The sequence below is a fragment of the Scatophagus argus genome, chromosome 9 (genome assembly GCF_020382885.2).
Source record: "Scatophagus argus isolate fScaArg1 chromosome 9, fScaArg1.pri, whole genome shotgun sequence".
Taxonomy (NCBI): domain Eukaryota; kingdom Metazoa; phylum Chordata; class Actinopteri; family Scatophagidae; genus Scatophagus; species Scatophagus argus.
In genome coordinates this window covers 13,184,313-13,211,176 of record NC_058501.1, presented here as the reverse complement: position 1 = coordinate 13,211,176, position 26,864 = coordinate 13,184,313, and the positions used below count along the sequence as shown (strand labels likewise).

At 42.6% G+C, this 26,864-nt stretch overlaps 1 protein-coding gene across 5 annotated transcripts in view; it reads left to right on the top strand.

Moving 5' to 3' along the window:
- The window catches only part of fhod3b (formin homology 2 domain containing 3b), a 92,733-nt gene that overhangs the window by 49,853 nt on the left and 16,016 nt on the right, over positions 1 to 26,864 (top strand). For 2 of the 5 annotated variants that reach the window (XM_046398785.1, XM_046398780.1), the window contains exons 4-12: positions 8,168 to 8,235; positions 9,485 to 9,590; positions 21,360 to 21,454; positions 22,377 to 22,488; positions 23,365 to 23,459; positions 24,121 to 24,264; positions 24,462 to 24,709; positions 26,183 to 26,323; positions 26,459 to 26,629. In XM_046398785.1, the coding sequence (XP_046254741.1) occupies positions 21,374 to 21,454; positions 22,377 to 22,488; positions 23,365 to 23,459; positions 24,121 to 24,264; positions 24,462 to 24,709; positions 26,183 to 26,323; positions 26,459 to 26,629 (992 nt within the window). In that variant the 5' untranslated portion in view covers positions 8,168 to 8,235; positions 9,485 to 9,590; positions 21,360 to 21,373. The remainder of the gene's footprint in view (positions 1 to 8,167; positions 8,236 to 9,484; positions 9,591 to 21,359; positions 21,455 to 22,376; positions 22,489 to 23,364; positions 23,460 to 24,120; positions 24,265 to 24,461; positions 24,710 to 26,182; positions 26,324 to 26,458; positions 26,630 to 26,864) is intronic. The other 3 variants (XM_046398784.1, XM_046398783.1, XM_046398781.1) reach the window with 2 other exon arrangements.

The following is a 26,864-nucleotide window of genomic DNA, read 5'->3' as shown; positions in this document are numbered from 1 at the left end:
AGATTGTGTCCTTACCTAAGCCACTGACTGACAGGTGAACACATTTTATCCCGCCAGAGAAAAAAAAAAAACAAAAATAAAAAAAACAAGCAATTGGGGGAGACCACATAGGTCCCACTTATGCACAAACCAGGTGTTTTTACAGAAAGACTGTGTGAAATGGGAGCCGTGTTTTCCTTTTCTCTGAGTACAGTTGCAGTGTGGAAATGAGATGGTGTGTCACAGATGTGTGTGCCTTCACATCGGTCAGCTTCCTATTCCTAGAGCAGAGACTGAAATAGATGTGGTCTCGCACAACTGTGTTTATCGGAGGGAGTTTGCACTGGTGCGTTTCCCCACGTGTCAGATTGTTAGCGAATAAGGCAGAGGCGGGGGACAGCTCAGAGGAGCACGAGAGAAAGTGGGAAATGAAGTAGGTTAGGAGAGAGAGTCACTGAGGTCATTGTTGAGAATATTTTCCATCCCTGCTTTAGGAAGAAAAAACTCTTTTAACATTTTCATTTAATTGCAAGTACATGAAATGAAACGTTTTTGATTTTAAGGATCATAAACTCTAAATTGAGAAAAGCACTTGGCTTTGTGGAACTGTCTTTTATGGGTAAAAAGATAAAAATCCCAAAATAAAAAAGGAGTACAGTGTATGTGCTGTACACATGCAATGGTGGGACTGTACACTGTATGGACTGAGATTTTAAATCTTACTCTTTAAGCATCTGGTCTTGCATCTCTATGCACATGGCTGGTTTTTACTGCAGTAAGAAAAGCTGTTTGGCTGAAGCAGCTGCCAAGTGACACATGGGGAAAGGCCTTGACCGAACCTCCTTCCAGCTTTATATGCGGAGATTATTAGAGGAGCCGAGTCACAGAAATAATACTAATGACCAGCATCAACCCCCCCGCAAGCAGACCCACTTAAATTGTTGATTCCCCAGTTTATATCTGTGTCAGCCTTTTGTGTGGTCTGCTGAATGAGTCCATGCCTTTACTCTGCTCTCCGCTCCACTACCTATTTGTGCCAGCGGTGGTGAGTGTGGGGAAATCCCACTGAGGAGGTGAAAGGGGGCAGTGGGCTACAAAAAAAAGGAAGAAAAAGAGGGTATATACTGAATGAGGGTCACCCCACCTGGTAGCTAAGGAATGACTCATTAGACAGGCAGCAGGCACTAATGAAAGATTTGTCTGTCCTCACATTGGCCTTGTTGCCATGTCTCTCTCCTCGTCTGGAATTCTACAGATTCCACTCTCGCTTTCCTCTACTGTTTCTCTTTGACAGCATCAGATAATATCTTGATGGCTGGTTAACGTACAGTTTATTGAAGGGACCAGATGATAATTAGCCTGCGATGCCCTTAAAGTGCTCTGCACAACATGTTCAACCTCTCAAGAATAATGAAAAGGTAGGAGGAACAGTAGGATTTTGGCTGAAAGACAAATGCCACTGCTGCCTTTCAGAAGAATTATTGCTACTGATGAAAACATAAACTTTCACTGAAAGTCTTACGTAAACACATCAATAAACACAACAATCCAATTTCCCCATTTCCTTGGAGGGACACTGAGTGCCGTTCGGCTCTGTGGGCAGGGTTTTGTGTTTATTGGAACTAAGCTGTGGTATGCCTCAGAATTAGATGTCTCTGCCAGGGTAGAGTGTCGCAGTCCAGAAACCTGATCTCCTCACTCTTTCCGTGAGATTTTACACGGTGGGCTCTCCCGAAAGATGTGCAGAGGAAGTCCAGGTACAACATCCGTGAAGGAAATCAAATCAGAATGAATTAGGGTGGTTTATTTGCATGCTGCTGACACTGAAAACACATGGCCAGACTTATTTTAATTTGAATCTTGCAAGATCTTTTCCGTGAAAGCTCCTCATATTGGGATTATGTATATTAATGATAGCAAAACACACACAAAGGCAGCACACATTTGACTCTTTACTGTATTGCACTGTGTTAACTCATTTCCCATCAGCAGATTAAGCCCAGATTTATTAGTTATTCTGCTGATTTTGATCTTGTCTCTGGCCTTAGCTCTCTGCCCAGAGACTTTCTCGCCCCGTGGGTCCACACAGGTCTCCCTGTGAGGCCTGCTCCCAATGACAGAGACTTCTTTAGTCTGTGTGGCCGGGCTCAGTTTTCTCTAATCTAAACCATCACCTCCATATGTCTTCCATCACAACTTCCAAAGCATTTGAATAAACTCCAGGCAACAGGAACAAATTAATTAATGTCTTTATTCCTCTGTTCACTTTGTAAACTGCCTGTGCAAGTACGCATTAACTTGCATATGTGCAGTGCACATTCATGTGCACGCACGCACACACACATCATCCATATAATTGTCTTGATCCACTTTTCGGTTGCACTCAAAACCCAAACACACTGAAAGTGATCTCATTCTTACCTGCATTCCCACATAATGGTTTCCACCTGAGTGCTATAATCTGCTTTTATTGACCTATCATTCACCTTATGTTTTTGTTCAGGGAGAAAGGGATAAAAAGAGCAGAAGAAAACCGAGTCCGCAAAGTAGCATGTTACAAGCTTATGCACATGTTGGGAGGTCCTCCACCTTAATTACTTGTGTTTTCTCTTCATAAATTTTGGACCAGGACATTTCCACTTGCAGAGTGAGGAAAGAGAAAAGGAAAACATGAGAAGGAGGCGCTGTTGATGTTGTTGTACTGCTGTATTTCGTGACTGCGGAGGGCCATTATACATACTGTAAACGGAAGGGTTTCTCATGAAAGTACCAGGGGACAAACATGAAAGATGGGTCCCTTTATCCTTACACATGACAGACAGCGATGTGGCGATTCTGGCTCACATAAGACTGTGGTCTCTCAGATGGCCACATTTTTCCTGAGCTCAGTCTGACCGCCGTCACCTCTCACAGAGTCTGTGGCCTTTGCTGACCAGTGGAACAGGCTCCTGCCTCTGTGAGATGGCGCTAAATTCAGACATGGGCAGGGCACTGGCTTGGGACTGGAGTCCACCAGCTAGCTTTGACAAGTCCATAACTCACAAACTGACCTTTATTCCTGCAAGGTTACACGTGTGCCATTAGATTAATGTAGATCAAATCTTTTCAGTCTTTTTCTGATAAATCTGCCTGATGGCTAATCACAGATGCGTGACAAATTCTACTCACTGCAACATGCATGCGGTGTACCTGTGGTTGTCAGACAGGCTGTTTAAGCTGACAATGTTTTCCCAGCTCTTGTCCTCTGCTAATGCTTCTGCTGCTTAAAAACATGGCCCCGGCTGCTCATTTAGGTTGGATAAGTTTTGGACCAACCCATAGTCTACCTGTAGACTCTAGAGATGAAAGTTAATTGTCACCACTTCCCATTTTACTCTGAGCTGTGCTTCGACAGTGTTTACAGGAGTGATGGGGTGAGAGAAAAGGGTGTTATGTGGTTCTAGACGTTACCTTTTCTCTCTGCTACCTCCTCCAAAAAAAAACACACTGTTGTTCTTTACTTACGTTAGTTACTTGTTGCAAAAGTAAAAGCAAAAATGACTAAATGGCTGATGATGGACAGACACCGACTGAAGTTGAATACCTAATTATTCAGCTTTCTGTGATGAATCATTTCTCGCTGTTTCCTCCCAGCTTGGTAGCACATGTTCCATGGTCTCATGTTGTGCCGTGTTCCTCTAAACATTAGCATCTTCGGTTCCCACATGGAAGCTGTTGATTTAATTGCATATTGTTTAGTTTTATATACAGTCATCAATATGATGCTAGAAATGCTCCTCTTCATCTTGTTGTGTGTCAGCTCCACTCCTCAAAGCAAACACAGTTTAATTTACAGTCGTGTGTGCAGGGGTGTCCTGCCCAGTGGGGTCTTTGTGGGTTTCCTGTCTGTGCTTTGGATGTGGTTTATGTGTTCTGCATGCTGTGCAAAGCATGAGCGGTGGTAGTCATCCTTTTCATTTTATGGCACTTATTTGGAAATAAAGGAATGCAAACAGATGAGTAACTTAGCATTTCAGATGGAAAATCAGCAAGGTTGATGGCTTTATTGGCAAACCACCGGGGTGGTGAGTGGTCTTGGGTTGAGATTGGTATGCAGATATAAAGTGGCCTTTGACTCACGTGAAACAGCATTTCTGGAATGTGCTGGCGCTGATTCGGAGACGTCAGGAGGTGTCAAGAGCAGCACAAGACAGATTTGCTTCTAAGAGTTGTCCCCTCAGCAGTAGGTCAACCTTCCATGAAGTGGACTGTCCGAATGTATCAGGCCCCACTGCAGGTTTTTCTTCACCTTCCTACTCCGGATAGTCAAGCACATTCCTGGTCATTATAGAAATTCCTACTACTATTTTTATGATTGTTATAATTACAAGACCATTACATCCCTGTAGCCATTCCAGCTGTGAAAGCGTGAGTGTGGATTTCAATTTAAGAGGAGAAAACAGCTGCTACCTTTGGTACATCAGTAAGATTCATTAAAAACAAAACACTTTCACTCCAGTGAGTCATTCTACTGTCAGGTTCTTGTCAGTAAAAGCCTGAGGGAAAAGTGAAGATGACTGGAAACAGGCTGCTTGTCCTCAGCCGCACTTCTGCGTTGTTTTAATTTTAGGGGTGTCTTGTTTTGTGGTATTAAGAGTAAATTCACAACATGATTAGATGGCTCTCAAGCTGTTCAGGTATGTAATATTATTCTGATGATCAAGCTGTGGAGAGCTGCTTGGCTGCTGCAGTTTATTGGTGTTCTAGCTGTATTTTGGCTCATCTCAGCATTCAGATTTGAAAGATGCATCTTAAGTGCCCAAACTGTGTGTTATCCATCATATCTTCCTATGCTCTTGATTTGCTTTGGCCCAAAAAGAAATCCATGACAAATGTAGAGAGCTATGAAGTCTGAAGTTTCAGGTGGTTTCATTGTTTCAGGTGAATGTGACTATGAGGGTTGGGGTTCACAAACATTTGCTCTGAATAAATGAGTGCCTGGGTTCTTTTCCTAAATAGGGAACTGCGGAAGGCCTGTACTTTTGGGTGCATATCTGTGCCAAATGGTATGGAACTAATCTCCACTGAGCTATTTCTCATTAGAGATGGGCCTCTTGGAGGTGCATCTGTGTATGTGGACTGCAGACAGGGACAGGGAACGAACTGTCTGCTCCTGCAGATGGGCTTCATTTAGTGTCGGGCAGGAATAACTTTCTGACAGTTTCAATGTGCTCCAAACTACAGGGCTAAGTAGAGGAGGACAGACGTTTGTGTGAATGGCAGTGCATCTCTTCACGCAAGAATTCCTCTGCCATGCTGTTGCTGATGGACAGACACACACACACACACACACACACACACGTGACATACTCAGGGGATTTATTCAAAGCCAGTGGCAGCCCAGGTGCTGTGCTGTGATCTGGGCTGAATCATCACCAGTTGCTCAGCAGTGCTGGTTGTAATTTACTGTCGACTGATTAACACTCAATGTCTGTGAGGAAGTGCAGCTAAGGCTTCGAGACAAAAAAGAGAACAGTGGTTCAAGACTTGGGTTTATGTTGGACCACAAATCAAGTATTCTTTGTATGGTGAAGGTGTGATGAGTAACACAGAGCATGTCCCTCTGTCTTTCCACTCCAGTGATCAGAGACCTTGTCTGTTTGGAGATCACTAATCTGACCTGAGTCATCTTCCTGAGGTACAGACAGTGGATGTGGCCCTACCTTGACCTGCAGAAGCTTTAACCACCTGAGCCCTTACTTTGTCCATAGCAGAATTATTGCAATGTATTTCAGTTCATGCCAACTACATGAAGCAAATATACACATTACGCATGAAAGCACTGAAATCATATGGTGGAACATATGGTGTTGTTTTGTTTTAAGTATGTTTTACTGCTGCAAATAATATAAAATGTAATATAATAACATAAATAACATTAAATACTGCCATATTGTTATTTATGTATACTTTCGTAAGTAATTACAAAGTGCTTTACCACAATGATGACAATGACAAAAACAGAATCGTAAGTTTATAAAGGGAGTAAATTAAAGAAAAGAAGGAAACAAAAAGAAAACAAAAAAAAAAAACAAAAGACACAAAGATGTGTCAGTTTTGAGGGGAGCTTTAAAAGATGACGCTGGCTTGGCAACCCTAAGGCACTCTGGCTGGGAGTCCCACAGCTAGGGGGGGTGGGGGGTCCGAACCAAAAAGGCTCGGTCACAGTTCCTTCCTGTTATTTATAAAGACACAAATCACCAGCACTGCACAGCTTCCCCTTTTAATACCTCTGGACCAGCAGAGATTTATTCCTTCTGGAAGTTGTTGCCAGTGACTGGCTGGGGCTCTTCCATAAAAGACCAGCGCTTATTTTACTCGTCATGCATCTGAGCCATGTATGGCACTGAATGTGCAAAACATCTAAAAAACTCTGCTCCTCTCATACCAAATACCAACAGAGTCATAAATTAGGAACAAGGCATCTTCTGAAGATAAGACGCTCTGCAGGAACTGCTTTGTGAAGGTTCCATTTCAGTGTGCAACCTCATCAAATAGGATCCTTTTAACCACATATAGCCCAGTCACAGGCTGTCTGAGCCATAGTGGATTATACCAATACTATGAGGTGTGAGTTATCCCACTGGGGACAGCCTTACCCCATAAAAACATGTTCTGAAACGTGGCCTCAGGTTTATCTCGGGAATGTAATACGGAAATTTAAGTTTGACTTATTTAACATATAATATAATAATATATAATATATGGAATTATTTATTCATTTTATTGCATTATGACTGTTGCTGTGCCTCTGTATTGTAGCTGTCACTGCAGTTGAAGTTTTATGTGGGCTATGATGTGAGATACCGGAAAGGCTCCCGAAGACCTCAGACTATGAGTGCTCACTTCTGTCTGGAACTTTGTCTACAAGTAGTCTGTGGATGCCCACAGAACTGGCAACCCACACGCTGTGTTAGTTCATCAGTTGAAGGGACAACAATGAGCAGAGGCCTGTTGCTCTGAATCACAAGCATGTGCACTCATCTGTGCATGTTTCTCACACTATTAAATAGAATTAGCAGCAGCTGTTTGTGAAAACAAGGAACGCAGAGGCACAACTCATTTGTGTGTATGAGACAGCAACATTAATATGTCGATAAATATCTAAATATGCGTTTGCTTATTTGGTTCTCTCAGTCGCATGTTTAGGTTTTCTAGTTGTAACTAAAACACATTCTTGTACCTCCAGTAATAAATCATCCTCCTGTAGCTGCAAGAGCTGCAGTGCTGCAACAAAGCAGAGGCACATTGCAGAGTGCTTAGTGCAGGATGGCTGTGTGTGTGCGTGTGCATGTGTGCATTCCCCTCTGTCAGACCTTTGCTGACTAAGACATCATCGTACCTTCAAGCAAGAACATACCAGACTGACAAAAGAGGCATTTTGTGACTCAGTACAAAGCAACGGGTGAATAAAGAAAAGGAAAATGCCAAAAAGAGAGGTAAAAGCTGAGAGTGCTAAACTGTACTGCTCCACACAGGACTGTGCTGTGCTGTGCTGTGTGCTGCTGTATCTGCAGCAGTTGACAGGCAGGTTTTGCTGAGTCAGAGACAGTTTGCTCAGCAGTGATGAGTGAGCTGCAGGGACTGTGCTCAGTGCTGCCACACTCTGGCAGGCTGCATGCAGGGCGAGGGATCATCAGAGTAGTTGCCGGAAATGTTTGCCTCCATCACAAGTATCCGTCATCTGTCCTGTCTCTCCTTTATTCCTCTGTGGTGTTTCCATTACTGATTAGTGGGTGTAATGTTTCTATAGCCATTGTGGTGGCTATTGGCGTAAGTCTCTGCCTTGACTTTGTTTTATGGTAAGCTGCAGATATGGCTTTGTCAGCAGGAAACATCCAGAGTTCACTAACTCTCCACAGATGTGCTCTGAGTTGCTCCTACTGTTCTTTTGCTCTCAGTATTCCTCTTGCAGTATATTTTTCACTTTTAGCTATTGGGGATAATTGCTGCCAATGATATGTGCATGATGCAGACTCAAGGAAGTGATTTTAAAGGGGAAATGTGTAGGGAAGTGATCATGTGGTACACCAAAACAATGATTCTGAGTCTCTTGTCTTGTATGACAGCATCAGAGAAAGATACTACATATGTGACTGTCAGCTGATTTATTTATTTTTTGCCACACTCCTTTTCTTTCTCCACACAGAAAAACTCTACAACTCAACTGGACGGGAGCTGCGAAGAGCCCTGTTTTCCCTCAAGCAGATTTTTCAGGTAAATGTTTCTCTCTTTTAGCTTTTTATGCACTTATGCTCAAAAGACCCAGTGAACTCCTCTACATTTTGCATTTTTTTCCTGATCTCAGGCATGTCTTTAAAAATGCAGCATTTGTCAACATGTGAATTATCTTCTCTCGTGATCCTGGGCTAAACGTGCCTATGCATGTGCACACATTAGCATGCAAGAACTATATGCAGTGTGCACTCATGCATCATTGCCCACATGCACACTCGTACTTGGACGCAGCATTGTTTTCTTGAGGCGGGGTTGTGCTCCTAAGAGTCTGCCTTCGTGGCAGCTGTGGAGTGTTCAGGTCTGGTGATACTTCACACACTGGGGCTGGGCTGGGCTGGCCTGGTGGGCAGTCGGCCATGGAGGGGGAGGGTTAACCCACAGTTCAATGGAAAAGAGAGCAACAGACGTTGATGCAGGCCCAGAATGGATTAGAATAGCTCACTTTTTACACTATGAGCAGATTTGTGGGGTTACAGTTGTAGAGAATATTTAGGAATCCTGTTGTGTTTTAAAAGTTGGACAGATTTCTGTTCTACATTGCAGAATGTAGGGTACATGTACAAGTTTGAAATGACTGAGTCATCGACAGGTGTGATGCAGGTGGTTTTGTCATCAAGGACAAAATGTGGGATGAAGTGGGGAGGCCAAAGCACCAGGAATCCATTTGAGCACACTGCGGGCAGATTGTTTTGTTCATTGCACGCAGTAGTTATAGCTGAATTTAAAAAAAAAGAGAGAATAGATGACAGATACATTTGTTAGGCTGAGGATTTTTGTAGAGCCTAAAATGTGAGATATGCTCATGCAAATTTGCTGCATTAATCATTATGAAGTCATTACTAAGCTAAAATTATTCATTTGCCCCCCCCCCCCCTGTGCATAAGGTTCAGCTTGCGAACATTAATGTCAGCATAAATAATCATAACAGTTCCTGCCAATTTTGGGGAATTGATTTATTACTTTATCACATAAAAACCCTTTTAAGGATTTAAGAGTTGTGTGAACTATTAAACAACAAGTTCCAAATCATTACTTCTATGCACGCTCTTTCATTCTTCGTGTACTTATAATTTGCTACAACATTCATGCGCTCAAAGGTTTATATAACTCTGAGGGCAGTTGTGTATTGGAGCATTGAACTCAATCCATCAACTTAATCTTGGTTATTTTGAAAAAATAATCTCTGGCTTGGTCTGTCGTGGCTCTTTACCTTTGACTTCTTTTCCAGGATGACAAGGACCTGGTGCACGAGTTTGTTGTGGCAGAAGGACTCACGTGTTTGATAAAAGTGGGAGCTGAAGCCGACCAGAACTACCAGAATTACATCCTCAGGGGTACGTCGGCAGCAGAACGGCACAGCTTTTCACCCATTAACTCACAGCATACGTTTCCTCTTCTCTGCTTTCTCACACCTCAATTTACAATACAGGCTAATCGAGGATGTTATTCATCAATCCTGTCACACGTTTCTTTCCATAAACCTATCCGGGACCACATGTGTTTACGTACACCATGTAAATTGATGATTCTGCCTGATGACCCTCTCACACTCACACACTTACAGTATATAAACAAACTCAAATGTGTGCCACAGATAATGTGGAAGTTAGGCCAAGTAGAGCAGCTGGTTAATTTATCCGTCCCATGTTGGGAAGGTGAAAGATCATCTATGCTCAGGCTGGGGAGGGGCAGGGGGCAGCATGCTCAGGGACACCAGAGGACTGAGGGGTTCATAACACTCGCTACAAGGTCACTACCATTTAACAGCCTGCTGTGAGGGGGCAGGTCACGCATGCTTAAGTGACCAATAAAAGTTCTGGCAGGATATTGCAGATCATAAAACTAATTTTCCCTCCTCTGTTTTTTTCTTTCTCGCATGTTTATTTTTGTCTTATATTCTTTTCCTGAAAATTTGTTGCACTTGTGTCGCCACGCCAGGGCTTTAGTAGTTCATTTTTGTTCCTTTTTTTTAAAAAAAAGGAACAAAAAAGGCCTACAGTACATAACCTAAATTCAGTCACAAACGCACAAGCTGGATCATAGGGATGATTAATGTTTTTGCCAGTGGGTGCCCAAATTAAGTGAATACCACCAGTGGTGACTGTCACATAATCACTTTTATTGAGCTTGCTTTAGTAGGCCTACTTCAGCAAATGCAGGCAGGCGACGCCACATCAGCAAACAGTCTTGAGGGAATAGTATTTACGTACATTGTGGCCACAACTACTAATAATACTGTTCTGTATGTGTTGACTAATATTTCAGTACAGCCAAGAACAATTGGAGAATGTGATTCACAGTTAACACAATACTCACCAATAGTGGTATTTTTTTTATATTTAGCCTCAGTCTTTTCGGAGCACCCACATGATTGACGCCAATGGCTCAAATCCACCTTTTGTGGTGAAAAAGTTTCACATAAGGATTACAGTTGCATAGCCCAGAAATCCCATTTGTTATTTCTTCATTAAGCTTTGCTAAAAGGAGTCCCAGTGTACTTGACCTTTATAATTTGAGAGCACATTTTTAAATAGACATTTCAGTTGCCCTCCCACCCCCCTGGACACGTTACAAACATGAACACGACCTCTGCCTGGACTACATCTGTAGCCTCAGATTTTTAACATTTGAGTCTTCATCCGAATATGACCTGCTCTCTGACTCAGACAAATAAATTACGACAGGGTAAATGGCCAAAACAAGGAAGAGGATGAGAACGACAGACTTTTGGAAGCTTCAGTGTTGACCACATGTAAGAGTTGTTAGTGTCATTGCACTGTGAATGATGGGACCACTTCTCATATCTTTTCACTCCTTATTGTGCTGTCTTTTTTTCTTTTTTTTTTTTTCCTTTTTACCTCCCAGAGAAGTCTGATAAAACATCTGTCAGTGCTTTTCTGGGAGACTCTCTATATTCTTTCATGTGCTAATTTATCGCTTCATCTCTGCAGACTCAGACACAGTTTCCTCTCATGTATCTCTACATCACCACGAGAAACCAAACCAAACTATCGCTCTCCCAAAAGCCATTTTAACCTGTTTCAGCTCCTGACCTAATTTCTCCTGACCAGCTGAGGAAATGTGGATCGTAGCAGATCACCCTCCCTCTTGAGCCATGTGTTGGAGAACATAAGTTGAGCATGTGCTGAAACAGGTCAGAAATGTATACAGATCTGGCTGCTTTACTGTTGATGACTTCCAAGAGGAGCTATGTCATAAGGATTCCCAGGAGGGGAGTAAATTAGGTGCCTGAAAATTTCACACGTGCAGAGAGACAGAGAGAGAACCAGCAACAGTAATTGCTTTGGTATCAAACACTGATCACTTCTTTTTTGTTATGCTGTAAGGTCTTTCAAGTTGAAGCCTGTAAAAGAAAAAAAAAAAAAGAAGAAGCAGGAATGCAGCCTTGAACCCATCTGTCTGGTGCACATTAAAATCTTCCCGACAAAACTATCTTGCTCTCTTTCATGAATAAAAATCAATCTTATGAGTCTTTTGTAGATGAAAAAAGGCACACGTGCATGCCAGTCTGCATGCATTTTACAAGAACAGGTTCCCACCCTTAGCTCTCTGGAACATTGCCGTCCTTGTAAATGGTAGTTCCTGCAATTCTCTCAGCAATCTACACCATCTCACTTTTTTCTTTTTCCCCGCTCTTTCATTCCATCTTGTCAAAACCCTTGAGGTGTCTGTGGCCAGTTAGTGCTCCCTCATTGATGTGGGGGTTTTCTGAGCCTGCCTGGCTAGGGTCAGGCCCCTTTCTGAGCACCTCACACCTGGCTCAGAGGGCTTCCAGACCTGGACGTGGCTCCTTGGAGGTTTGTGCTTTTGGCCTAGGGGAAAGCTTGTATTCCTTTATCATCCCATCAGTGAGAAAGAGTGTGAAGTCACTTTTTCAGAGGTGCCTATGCCATCTGGTACTCCTGTAAGCTTTACAATCAGCCCTGGTGGAGTGAACACTCAGAAGCCAAAATGCCATGAGGGGCTCATTCATTCTTTGTTTTGAAATGAGCATTTACATGTTGTTTGTTTTAGAAATGGAATGAACTCAGCTAGCTTGCATCCAGGTAATGTTCTGACAAGATGTAATAAGGATTTTTTCTGAGCTTCTACTTGTGAATATTGTCACCATAATTGATGCATTTGCTGCACATCATCATCATTTTGAGCAGCGTGTTTGTGTGCCTTGTGAACAACATACAGCCTTACTAGTGATTTAATTATCAGCTATTTTAATGGAGCTATCAAGCCCACGTCAGAAGTATGAAGAGACGACACCATCAGCGAAACGAATTGCTAGAGCACCAGGCGCATGCTGCAAAATATTTTGTTTCTGTTATATTTTCCACCCCCCGTATATGCTTTTGTTCCATACAATATTACAGGTGAAAAGTACAACTAGAGTAGCGCTTCATTGGTGACAGCACCATAAATGGTTCAGAAGCATGAATGAAAGCAGCTTGCGCAAAAGCTCAAAGAAGTTTCTGAAGTAAGCTAAATCATATTCACTGTGGTAAGAAAAAGACCCCCGTCGCACTTATTAGCATGAGCACAGCAAGGAGGAGAGGTGGGGAAAAAAATAACAATGATGATCTCTGGATCATTGTTCCACTTGTAGTATTTACAGGAAGAGCTCTAACAAAAGTAACAACTGTGCTTGAATGGCGACGGTGAAATGGGAGCAGGAGATGGAGGGCAGATTAAAGACAAACCAATTACAGTCAACTCGGAGCAATTATTTCCTGCTTTGAACTTTTCACTGTTGACATTCCTCACCGTGAGCTGTGTTTTTAGCAACACTTTCTCTGTCTGCACACTGTTGTTTCCTAAACACTCGCCATCTCTGAGTCTCCGGCACAATCAAATTGGAAGTGAAGCTTAAGTTTTTTGATCTATAGGAATGTCTTCTTTACACCTTTCAAAGCAGTCTTGGATTCATTTTTGGAAAACACATTCCTAAACATTGCTTAAATTCCCTTCATACCCAGAGGGCCATATCTCATCACATGTTGTGTATGTATATCCACAGGCTTACATACTATAACTTATCTTTGTGAATGTATAGCTATCGCAGAAAATTGGAGTCATGCTGTGAACGATCCAAAAGTATTACTGTATCAAATAACTCATGCCCATATTTCACTTTGTGCTTTTATCTCATCCTTTCTTCATCTCTCTTGCTATCCATGTAGCTCTCCCTCTCTGGCTACCATTTTGAGATCTTCTGTTTTTAATGACACAGCAGTTATAGTGCCATAAGTTAAAGCACCTTTACTTCCCTGTTTCCAGAGGGAGCTGCTCAGTGGGCTTCGGTGGGAAAGGGACATGTGCTCTAGTCAAGTGTTTCATTGCCTCTTAAACTGTCTGGGATATGGAACACTGCTCCCAATACAGTGCTCAGTCCAGCCTTTAGTGTCACACACAGCAGTAGGTTTAGTGGGCAGCAGTCTTTTTCACAAGGCTACAAGTGCACCTGAAACACAAGACCCTTTTGTTGGAGCCATTGTTGGTCTCTGCAGTGTTTCTCAGTGTTGTGGCGATACATTTCACGCATGGCAGATGAGCAAGGCAGAACAGCAAGTGACACATGTGTGTCATGTCTTTTCATTGTAAGCAAACATACTAGCTGCTAATTCTACGTATTCGCTCCTCCTTTGTCGTATAAGGAGTTTTTAATCAGTAGTTGGATGGAAATCCTGCAATATCTCCATTGCACACAGCTAAGAACCAACACTAATTAAAGTTAAAATCCTTCATGAAGTGTCTATCTTTATAACAGTGTAAGCATCACTTCATAATGATCATCAGATACTGACTGACCTTTCTGTGATCTCATAGAGCCAATGTCCCTACTCTGTTTTATATTTAAAAACATTTTTCCAACATACCATTACATACAAAAATGACATTAGAATCAGGGTCATTGTTTTTTGTGTAATGCTCTGACCCACGTCCTTAAAATATTTAACAGAGTGTAATTGAATTCTACCTTTGCTGGTTGGACTGTTTTGCTGAGCATTAAGTGAAAACCCAGGCACAGTTGGTGCTGGAAGCTCCTGTTGGAAACAGTGCGTATTGTGTTGTCTGGCTGTGTTATAGGTTGTCTCTTCTAGAGGGGGGGAGTCCTTTTACTATGGCCCATCGTCTGGATAAACAATTCCATTCTGTCTGGGCTCGGTTGAGAGGCTTTGTGTAAATGTATCAGTGCATATGCAGGTCATTATAGGTGCGATCGCTTCCTTGTTGGTGCGATTACGCGAGAACATTTGGTAGAAGAAGTTGAGGAAAATTCGCTGTTACATCCTCCAGGATAAAGGAAATTTGATATGGAAAACACAGGAACTGCTGACACATATAGGTGGGACCAGGGCTGTGTTTGGAGTGAGGAGATCTCCAGGAATGCCCTTGTCATACCAGCAGAAACCTGAACTCTTGGTTTGTAATGAGATCCCCATGGGAACATGTGCATGTTTTCCACCCGATCTCGTGCAACTCTCAGTGGCAGCCACGTCTCCTGGTGCCCCTTTGTCCACTCCCTCTCTCTGCTTTTCAATTTGAAAAACACTCTCATACACACACACACACACACACACACACACACAAAAAAAAAAAAAAAAAAACTCATTACTCATTCACACTTCTATTTTAATGCGCAGGTTATGATCTACAGGTCACTCACCAGGTTGTCTCATTGTAAAAGTAGTTGCTAGCCTCCAAACCAAACACCCACAGCCAACAAAAAAATCCTCCAAATTATTTCCATTGTCAACAAGGTTTTGTCCTCTTGAGAAAGCCAATAATATTCTCATACGTAATTTAGCATCTGTACCTGCCTGAGACAGAAATGACTTCATTCAGTTGGAGGAAATTTAGGAAATGAGCGTTACACATGGTTTCAGCCTACAACCTCTCAACTCCCTTTGCTCCACTGGCAACATTTTGTCTTTCCCTTCAGCATGGCCTCTCACTAGTAAATTAAATCACCAGCTCTCAAACTGACTGACATACTCAGTGCTGCACTGGAAACATACTATCCTGTATATACTCATTCCCTTGGAAAAAATAAAAAATAAAAGAAATAACACCACCTGTCGCTTTAACATCCTTTACCTACAGTCTCACAATTAAAAGTTTTGTTTTTTTTGGTATAGAAAAACACAACCCGTTTTCATGTTTTTGGTTAAGCTTAGAGCCTTGTTCCTCCCGGATACGTCCCACCCTGTCTCCCCCTCCTTGTCAGACCCTGCAGACCCCCACAGACCCCCACAGATCCCCCTCACATGAACAGACCACTTGCATCTGAACCCATTTCAACCCCACCTGCCTGACCTATATTCTGCCTCCCCCTTTTTCTTCTTCCTTCATCTGTAGAAGTTTTCAGCGAACCCTCTGGCAGTGGGATTACAACCCTGCTCTGCTGTAACAGTATTCAGTACACAAGCCAATTATATTATAGGAATGTTTGATTTGGTTCATTTCCTTGCTCTTATTTTATCATCTCTGACCTTGCTGTCTAAGATACATAAACTATAATTTGGAAAAAAAATAAATCTTTTACAGTAATGTAGCACGCAGACTGAAATCAAGTGGGTTTTTACGGCTGATTCTTGTGAGCTGACTGTATTTTGGGACTGAATTCAGCATATGGCTGGCCAGGACCAGAGCGAATCACACCACTACTCTCTCAAGAGCAGTAAGAATTTACCGCAGCTCATCTTTCAGTTCGCTTTACAAGTGGGTGGTTGTCGCGCAGTAGCTTTTCACGAGTCGTCCCTGCTTGCTTGGGATGGGAAAAACTCATCTGTTTGGCTTTCCCAACTGTCCTAAAATGGTTTTTTATCAAACTTCTGTAGTACAATGACACCTTTAATCTATCAGATCTACACTGTTTTAAATATGCAAGAAATAGAAATGTATAGAAAATAGGACATGTTTGAGTCTTTTTATGCTCTGTGCAGTGTTGCAGTCTACTCGGCTCTGTGTGCCCTGCTGCTCTGCACTGCAGCACTTCATCAGGTCTGCAGTGCCTGTAGAGCTCGCTCATCCAAATGCTGGAGAGGCTCCCCTGCCTTACTTCATGCTGTTGTTCCATTAGGTTTGTTTGTTTGTTTTTCTTTGGGGAATTTGGGGGATTTGCTTGGGCTCAGGCCCACGGTAAATTGTGTCAAATTGTGGCAAACATGTATTCAGGACTGAAAATGGAAGCATCCCCCTGTTGTTTTACTGTATGGGGCTCAATGTAATTCTGGCAGTCAGCTCAGGGAGTGGAATTGGTCTGGCAGGGGCTGTTTGTCTGGCTCTAATAGTCTGGGTGATTAGCTGAATAACAAATGGAACGTAACTCATGAACAAGTTTTACCCTCTTCATATACAGTAATGTAATTGGCGTGAATAATAAACTTGTCTTTCTGTGTTAAATTCTATAAACAGAATGATGAATGTCAGTACCAAAAGGAAATCTTTGCACCTTTTATGTTTCATTGCTTGTTTTAAAGCAGTTAGTGGTCTAAATTCTGCAGAAATATATCAGAACAGACAATTCATGAAGTGACTATGCACAGTGTTAAAGCAGCCGCTCTCGCTCAGCTCTGTGCACCCCCTCATCTCTGCAGAGCCTTTTCAGGGTCCTTTAGCTCATTGTTTTGCTTTCTACAGCCTGCAGCTTCATTGGCTCGCTCTCATGGCTGTCATGAACTGCGTTTTCAGCTAAAGAAACCAACTGTTTTAAACACACTGTACGCTACCTGTCCAGCATCAGAGCCCTTTAGCTGGATATTTAAATGTAGCTCTTAAGCTTTTCAAAACACCGGCAACAACTCTGAATGAATCCTAATTGTGCTCCTGTCTGCAGGAGGCATAAATAGGCATTTGTTTGTTTACATATTTACCATTAACTTACATTCCAATGCTGTATTTACAGCCTACTCAGCTGCCCAAGAAGTGACCTAAAAGCTATTTATACTTAAATGTTTAGATGGACTTAGTGGACATAACAAAGGCAGAACCTGTATTAAACATGACACTGAAAATATGTGTCTTTGTTTGTTTTTTTGTTTGTTTTTTTTCATGAGTAAATGTTGGATGAAAGTATTCCTTCGTTTATGTGATGACTCACTATCAGTAATGACTACTGGTAGTGCAGACATAAGAAATAATGAATTCACAGGTCAGTGCTGTCTGTGTCTCTACTCATACATTACCAGAATCCAGTGTGGACACTCTACTGTTCAAATTCAAAACATTTACTATAATTATAGTGACATACTAAAACAAGAATCTATATAAAAACGTTTCTTCGCAGTAAGGTGCAGTAAAGGCACACTACAGACCTGAGTGCGGCTCCCGGCTAATGCCCAGCATAACGAGATAAGAGGCTCTAAGTTGCACTGTATGGGATGGAGATTTGGCCCTTATCCCAAAGTCCTGGTAAAATAAACGTTGCACACTGACAGACATTTTGGCTGACCCAGTTTTGATAAATTCCAAATAGCAAGTGAAACCAAAGGGGGCACGAGTGGTGAGTGGAGGTTGAGGGAACAGCTGTTGAGGAGAAGCTGTTGAGTTGATTTCTTGTACCTTCATAGATAAGTTTTTTTTTAAATGTATATCTATGTGTAAGTCAGCCGGCTCGTGTCGATGGTGCCACCCGGACCTCAGAGTGCTTCTCACCTCAGCAGTGGTCAGGGAGCTGCCCTTCCTGCACATTCCTCAGGCTGTGGAAGATAATTGCTGTGGTTTATGAGAGGGAGAGGCCCCGAAGAAACACTTCCAGCCGACCTCAGTTGCTGAAGTCTTTGCTTGTGTCAGGGTTCTGGTTCAGACACGGGAACAGGGTCTGTCTCATCTGCACAGTGGGTCTGTGGTTCCCCTCTGCACCCCGCTACCATTCAGATGTTGCATTTACTCTCAAGGCAAACGTATGTTAAGTATTGAAAGAAATGGAGTGTGAGAGTGCTGCACAGACGCCAGGCTGGCCATTGAACACTTCCAAGTTTCTTTTTAGCTAAATCTTCCCTCCACAGCAATCCTTTCCTATAATGGCTTAGATTTATATTCTAATCACTGTGTTTTGAAGGAAGCTCGTTGTCTGCCAGCATCTCATTACGTGACATACATGCAAAGAGACTTAGCAATGTTATTGTTGTACTTTGTGTGAGGTATTGTAGAGCTGCTCATGACTACTCGAATGCAGACCCACATTTTTGGCCCTGGATCAGTGCTTGAAGTGGAGGGTGTCTTGTACAGACTCAGTACTCACATGCTCTTTTTATTAACCCTGCTCCGAAGTTATCGATGACTGTCTGTTGTAGAGTTTTAAAACAAATCCCAGGCTCTGGATCCATGGGCTCAGTTGCCCACAGTGCTACAAGACTGGAAGATTTCATCACACTTTCAAGGCCTTAACTGCAAATTTTATTTTCCAGAGCAGTTTCGTGACTAATTCAATCAACAGTATGTGGAAAACGCTTCCATTTGAAGTTCACGAAGGTGATCGCTTTGAGAGTCATTAAATGTTTCCTTTAAACTGTTTCTGAGCAGACTCTGAGGGTTGCAGTTTCCCATAATGAAAGGTAATTTTTAAAAAAAAAAGAAAAGAAAAACAGTTACAGTATCATTTTACCTAAGTGCTCACTGGATAACTGCAGTTTGTGTGGTTGCTGGTACTCAAAGTTGAATCGTGTATAAATGGCAGCTGGCATTGAATAATTTCATGAAGCAGCAGTTTTAATGAATGTGAAAGAAAAGGTAGTGATTGTGTGGTCTCTGGTGTATTTCACAAGTGTTTCAATATCTTATCATTTCTGTATTTTAACTTCTCACTAAATTAAATTCATACACGATATAGACATTCATTCTGATTTTATTTTACTTGACTGCAAGCAAAAAAGCCACCCTAACCCGCAGATGACATCTTTAAATAATGTCCTAAGATAACATGTCAGAATGATCTAAAAGTCATTTCATTTTGTGGCTGACCTTTGAGAACAATCAGTTAAGTCTTGTCTGTCAGCAGCTGAACCTTTACGTTATGTAATGACACTTTTAAAAGGCTCATTAAGGCTGCTTCTCCTTTCGCACCCCTGCCTTCAATGGACATTCCTCAAAACCTCTCAGATACTGTACGCAGGTGCACACAAGAGATAAAAGTCCGTGCAGCGATGATACTGCAGGTCAGACATCAGCTACCAATTTGAAAAGAAGCGTGAGGCTCATTGCTCATCCAGCTGTTTGTCTCTGTTTTAAGAACTGCTGTGAATAGCTGTTTTAGCCACTCTTACCTTTTTTTTGGTAAACGGTTCTCCATAGGAATCCATGCTGTTCTCTGTAGAGCAGCTGTATGTCAGGTCATTACTGCTGTCATTCATCTGTCAGCAGTGGTCCCATCAGAGTGTGAGGGGGGGAGATTACAGGAGAGGGCGACACTCTGGCCGCGCTGACTGAGGGGGGTTAATCATGTTTTCATAAACACACTCTGATGTGGTCTGCTTTGATTCGCCATATTGTCCACGCTGCTGCTGACGGCTGTGACACACGGCTCTGAGCTCCCAGCAGGAGAGGACTGTTAGGAATGCTCTGGCCTGACATGTTGGGAGTAATTAACCCAGATTGATAAAAGATGATCTGCTGCAGCAGCAGCAGCGGCAGCAGCGGCGGCAGGCCCGTCAGCACGCACGCACACACACACACACAAACACACACGCACTCTCATGTGTCCGCCCACACAGTCTCATGCACTATGCACACAAAGCAGCTGCACCTGGGAATTTTGGCTTATCTACAGAATATTCACAATTTTCATGCCCCTCTAGAGAAGAGGGGAGGAAAAATATATGATCGAAGCTTGCAGCCTCTCTCAGAAACTGTTTTAAGGAGCTCTCAGTAAGTGCTTTATCTAGATGTTGGTCAGAGATTGAACTCTGAAGACTGAAGATTCAGTGCCTGTTTTTCTGTTTCTGTTTTTCTTCCTAGATTTTTAACACTTTTAACACTTCAAACCTGGTGTGTCAGCGTTTACAGCCAGTGAATAATTTCTCCAGCTAGTCATCAGCACAAGCTCACCTTTTGTCATCTTTAGGAATTCCATTGATTTTTTTCAGACAATACTCATGGGTATTACCCTCTGAAAAACCACAGCTTCTGCCAAGTAAAAAGCCAGCCAGGCTCTCCAAAAATGTTCCACTTTAGATGTGTCACATGTTCACATGTCTCAGCTTTTTTATCACTTGAAACTGCACTGGCGTCAAGCTGAGCTCATCCTGTTACTGCTGTCTTCTGAGTGAATGCAGTAATGTTTTGTGCATGGATGGCCACTGACATGCCGTTAGAAAAAATGACTACGGTTTTAAAGGGAGCTTTTGTCTGTTCCACTGCAGTGTTTGTCTCCCTACCCCCTCTCCTTCTTTAACAGAAGCCCTACACTTTTACTGCCCCCCACTGAGATCCCTTGGCTCTTATTATGTTCTTATTTATGTATCCTGTTACAGATGGAAGTCATGTCAGCATCCACTGAGGAACTTTGCTCAAATATTTTCCTTCCAGTTATGTCCACTGCATTGAGGGATGAATGAATGAGCAGTGTTTTTCTTTTTAGGTCTTCACCTAATTGTTGAAACGTTTATGTCCACAGCCACTCTAGTTTGTATGTAGACTTAATCATGATGGCCAGAGGAATGTCCCTGACACAATACACATCCGTGTGAGCGCTTGCTTATACCTGTATGTGCAACTGCCACAGGAGAAACTTTTGGTCTTTCCTAATAATGTTCTTGTTCAATTTTCTTTTCATATGACATCATTATTTACGCAAACGCTGCGAAATTAGCTAAAAGAAATGATAAAGGAACGTTATTTAGTGCTTCTCCAGGAAGGACAACCATGCAAGTCTTTGAGGGTTAAGTTTCACCTCCTTTGCCTAGAAAGGGTTCCACCGAGACTCATGATCAGGGAAAAAAGCAAACATTCAGAGAAAGCATTTACTGTACCTCTTGTTCTTATAGTGAGCAGGACAAATATAATGCTTAGTTTAAAGTGAAATGGCAAATCAACCAAACCTCTCTCTCTGTCTCGCTCTCTCTTTCCCTCCCTCTCTTTCTCTTTTCCAGCCCTTGGTCAGATAATGCTGTACGTCGATGGGATGAACGGCCTCATATCTCACAATGAAACGGTCCAGTGGCTTTACACTCTGGTTGGATCCAAGGTAAAGAATATATACATTAAATTTCACCACAGCACATCAAATCTACTGTAAAATCAACTCAGCAACCCCATCTGTGCTCTGACGATGTTGAAATTATCACATGCTTTGAAAAGCTCCAGTCACTGTGGCTACCTCAGCCCTCTAGTGGTCGGATTTGGGCATGTGCAGCATATTTTCAGCAGATAAGGCAACTACGTTCCACAGTGTTTTCTGTTCTTACTGGTTACTTCTCTGCCTTGCTGTATAAATACTGAAATTTGACATCCACTGTGTTTCTTTTTAATCAAACCCTGTTTTCCCAATAATTTTCTGTGGCAAATTTCCATTGCCAACAGTCACTGTGACTATGATCACTGGGGTGTTGCTTGAAGTGCTGATGTGGCAGATGCACAGAAAAGTTAAATTAACCCTCATGGCTTTATCAACACTGACATGATCATGATTTATACTCTCTAGCACGTTATTGTTGACAGCTTTGTCGTACATCAAGCCTATCAACCCCCTTTAAGAGTTTTTTCTATCCTTTTTATATTTTAGGTGGTGTAAATTTTGACAGCAGGCTGCTTCACATATTTTTTCAGACCCAGTTTTATTCCAGTTGTGGTCATTTTTACCTTTGTGCTGATCCCATACCGTCTTGAGTACAGAACATCATGTTTCATGAGCTGTCTATTACCGTAAATATGCCTCAGCGTCACACAAGGTTGTTATCAAACCTCTCAAGACGGTTCAGACAGGAAAAGCTTTTATAAGAAAATATGATGCTATTTGATAGTTTGAGGTTCAAGGGCTGGCACAGAACTGGCACAATGTGTCAGAAACATAAAGTTTACAGCTGAAATTAAATGGGCTGTGTGCTTGGATTTAAGGGCCAGCTCCACATTGTGATTTCTGTGTTAACTTAATTTTTCTCCTTGCGTAGTTCCGTCTGGTGGTTAAGACAGCCCTAAAGCTGCTGCTGGTGTTTGTGGAGTACACCGAGTCTAACGCCGCCCTGCTCATAAAAGCTGTGAACGTGGTGGATGCCAAAAGAGGTAAGAGCCCAGGCTAACCAGCAAGCAGTGTAATTAGCATAGTGAACAACCAGATACTTCTCATACACTTTCAAAATACTCATTGGTTGGTCGTCAAAATGCAATTTAAAGCAAATTCTACAGATCCATGCATTTAATCCACTCTTTAATAGAATATAGCATACTGTATGGTTCTATTACAGTGATGTTGGGATGTTAATATCATCATCATTTCTGGTAGATTTTTTTTTTCTCAATTTCATTAATCAAGCCTTCCATGGTGGCTGTAGTGCAGCTCAGCTTACTGCAGATTACAGTCTCCTGTTACATAGTCATCAGATCAGTTGTCCCGGTCTTTCATGAAGCTAGGCTTATTGAGAAAGACTGTACCTCCTGTCAGCAGTGGGGTCACCTGCCGCTCTGTAAGGCTCCACATTGTGCTGCGGGGGTTGAGCATCAGTGTGCAGGGCTCAGGTATCCCACTGTCTCAGCTCTGTTTTATCCCGTCACTTCTGCTGTTGCATAAGAAGACTGAACCTGATCCCCAGTCCCCTGATGAGAAGAGGATGGACTTGACCCTTGTGGCTGAGACACGAGGCTGCTTCTTGCTCACTGGAGATCAAGTCACCCTGCTCTCTTTTTCCACTGCCCACTTTTGCAGAGGAAGACTGCCATGACTTCATTTCTCTTGCCATGAGACAACAACAATTTGTGTTTTTATTCTCGCACCCTGGTGAAGCTGCAAGGTTGCAATAGTTTTTTATGCTTTAATATGAGGACATGGATTAGTTAAGGATGTGTTATTATCCGGTGTCTCCATAAAAACATAGGTCACTGTGTCCTGCTGTGTGTTTGTATCTTGATATGCAATGTGTGACATGCCTTTTGCTGTTGCAGGCACAAAGCTATGGTCAAACATCATGGAGATCCTAGATGAGAAGGACGGTGTGGATACAGAGCTGCTGGTGTATGCGATGACACTCATCAATAAGGTCAGTAAACCAACATTTTACCCTGGAATATGGTCTGCTGCCTTGTGGTATAATCTTCTTCCTGGGTCTCTATCTTATACCCCCTATTACAAATTACATTAAAAGTAATGCACATCTGGGTTTCTTATCTGGATGAGGATAAAAGTCTGTTGATGTGACTGATGTAAGCGCTCACAGTGCAGTAGCATTGTTTCCAATAGATGTGATCAGAACTGCAAGACCACTTCGATTGGATCAGGTGCAAATTCAATCTGTATGTTGTGATTGCATTTGTGACAAAATGTCACCCAGATTAAAACAATAAGACCCTCAGGCATTCTAAAGGACTGCAGTATGATCTGACCCGTTATCACTCCTCTTGTTCCACATTATTAAGTAAAGGATTCGTTGTAGTAGTTTACAGCAGCAGCCACAGAAGAGTCCTCAAAATTATCTTGACTGAAAATAAGTATGGATTGTATCATATATAATGAACCTGAACCTGCCTACCTGTTCTTCATAGCACAGAGGATGCTTGCATAGTGCTTTCAGAAGTCATTTAACACACTCTCTCTCTTTATTGTACCAATTAATTTTTCCCCTCACAGTTAATCTAAAATACTGCAGAGATGAGGTGAGAACTCTTATTGTGTTTTTTTTATTGAATGTGCTTGCGTTTCAGACTCTGGCAGGCCTCCCAGACCAGGACTCGTACTACGACATGGTAGACTGTCTGGAGGAGCAGGGCATCGAAGCCATGGCCCAGAGACACCTGGGCAGGAAAGGCACAGACCTTGACCTCGTAGAGCAGTTCAACATCTACGAGGTACAGGAAGCCTGCAAGGCCCACATTATCACAGAACAACCAGCCTTACTGTCATCCTTAGGTGCATGTGGCTCTCATAATGGGTCATAGCTCACATGACAACCCACATACTCCTATAGCAGCCAGAAATAAAGTGTGTACCACCGTACACACATACATTTTATTTTCTCATCTCCCCTGTGGTGCCTTTGATTCAGATGATTCTCCGTCATGAGGATGGGGACGATGAAACCCAGTTGCCTCCCAGCGCCCGCAAGGACCGCCGCCGGGCCAGCGTCGGCGGCACCAACGACAGACGCGGCCTGGAGAGAAGACGCAGCCGGAGACATTCGCTCCAGAATAGCAGAGGACATGCTTCTGCTCCAGCATCACCCAGTAACCTTCATGCTCATTCAAGCAGCTTCCTGCCCTTCGGCGGCCAACGCATTGAAGACATTAGTGAAAGGTGAGGTGGGGCGAGGGACTGAAAAGTAAAAGATTTTCAAGAGAAGAAAAGATCCTTCCTCCCATTTCAGCTTGAACTTGGTCTGATCCTGGTTTCAAAAGGTTCAGCGAAGGGGATTTGTTTTGATCTAGTATATTTTAAACCCTGAGAGATAGCTGCAACTAAAACAGAATCACAAATTATTCCAGGGTCTGTGGAGTATTACTCTGTTTCACAGGAAACAGCTTGACTGCAAGTTTTGTATTATATTTCACTCTTGGAGAGATTCGTTGATTCTGTCCTGAGCCAAAGCAGAGAATTTAATTATATAGTAATTTAAAGAAAGGCAAAGAGGAGACAGTTTCTGGAAAGTGACATTCAAATTAATTTTTCCACTGTCAAAGACATTCTCGTGCCACTGATGGAAATAGGAAGCTTCTGCAAACACATGATACGAGCTATCTGTCTCACACTTCCTTCAGAGCAAGTCCATTAAAAACTCACACACATATACACACAATGCCATCTGTTTTATATATGTCAAAACATTTGTGACTACACAAACTCAGAGAAAGCACAAGTGGCGATTGCTTCAAAAAGCAAACTGCAATCTTGTTAAATTGCACGGTGTCTTGGACTGTGCCCTATGAAAGCACCAGAAAAACATAGTCAGAAAGTCCCTGTTCATGGGAATTATGTTGACCCTTATTCAATTTTTTATTATAGGTCATACATCAGAAGACAAAAACCAGAAATGAATTTTAAACTGGGAATTATTCGATGCCTTGTCTTTCCTCGTTCAACATAATTCAATCCCCTTTCATTAAACCCCCCCTTTTTTTTCAAAGTAGCATATGCATGATATTCTTCATAGCACTCAGGTATTTAGGTGTACTTAAATTCAGTCCAGCAGGTCATATGATACCAGACTAGCTTCTTCAAGTACACCACAGGAAATCCATGCCGCCTTTGAAGTTCACCGTTCTCCATATTGTTAATGAAATCCAGACAACCAGGAGGAGTCCAAATAGCCAACTGGCCACAGACTCATGTGTGACGACGTATTCCAGACTATCAGTTCAAACTCAAAAGACATCTTCTCACAGCTCTAACACTTGCTATGCAACTGAACCTTTTTTTCCTCAATTAAAATCACTGGAAGCTGTTATATATCTGTTGTCTATTAATTCTGCCACAGAAATGTGGTGCTAACTGTTGTCTGTGCATATCCATCACTAACATTTTGAGACTACTGTCAAAACCCACCAACCTTCTTGTACATCTTTCGGTGTTTGTCTTTCCTCTACTCTAATACTTCATCTGATGCTTTGTTGACAAGCCTTTTCTCAGTGTTTATCACCTCTGTGTGTTGTCTCTCCCAAGTCTTCCTCTGCTGTGTGTCTTCATATTGTCTCTGCGCAATTTCTTATCCCTCTTGCCTACCTGCATCCTCCCTTTCCTCCTTTCAACCCTCGACCCCTCCTCTCACCACAGAGAAGAGGAAGAGGAAGAGGAAGAAGAGGAGGAGGAGGAGGAGGAGGAGGAGGAGGAGGATGAGGAGGATGAGGAGAACGAGGAAGAGGCAGATGATGAAAGTCATCCAGTCACTGAGTCTTCTAGACAGGGCACTCACAGGTATTTTAGGCCAGCTATGGTCTCTCCATCAAGTTTCCCAGTTTTCTCAAACAGTATCTCCTTAGTTCTTCTGCATTTGAAAGTGTGATTGTTTTCCTCATTCCCTTTGGACTCTCTTGTATTTTGTCATCCTAGTGTGGCTCCTGCTGTAGCAGACACTCCTAGCATGTGTCTGAACTTAAACTGTATGGCCAACATCCTCCCTAAAGCCAGTGACACTGAAGGGCAGAGAAAATATCTCAGCGTCAACAACAGGACGTCTTCTCCTGTGTCCATCGCACCTAAAAAGAGGACCCTTAGTCCTTGGTGTGTTCCTCCCCTGCCACCTGACTGTGTCTCCCCTGTTGTTCGCCCTGAGTAGAGTGCCAGGCTTTGCACGTGCTCAGTGTCAGTCTATCCCAACTTCACTCCCCCTCTCTCTCCCACGATGTCACCCCCAGTCCCCCGATTTGAACCAGAGCCAGGTGTCTGTCGGGCTGAGAGTGAGAAGGGCTGGGACAGAGAAGGACACCACACTTCGAGGGGCAGGCACTATAGTTCG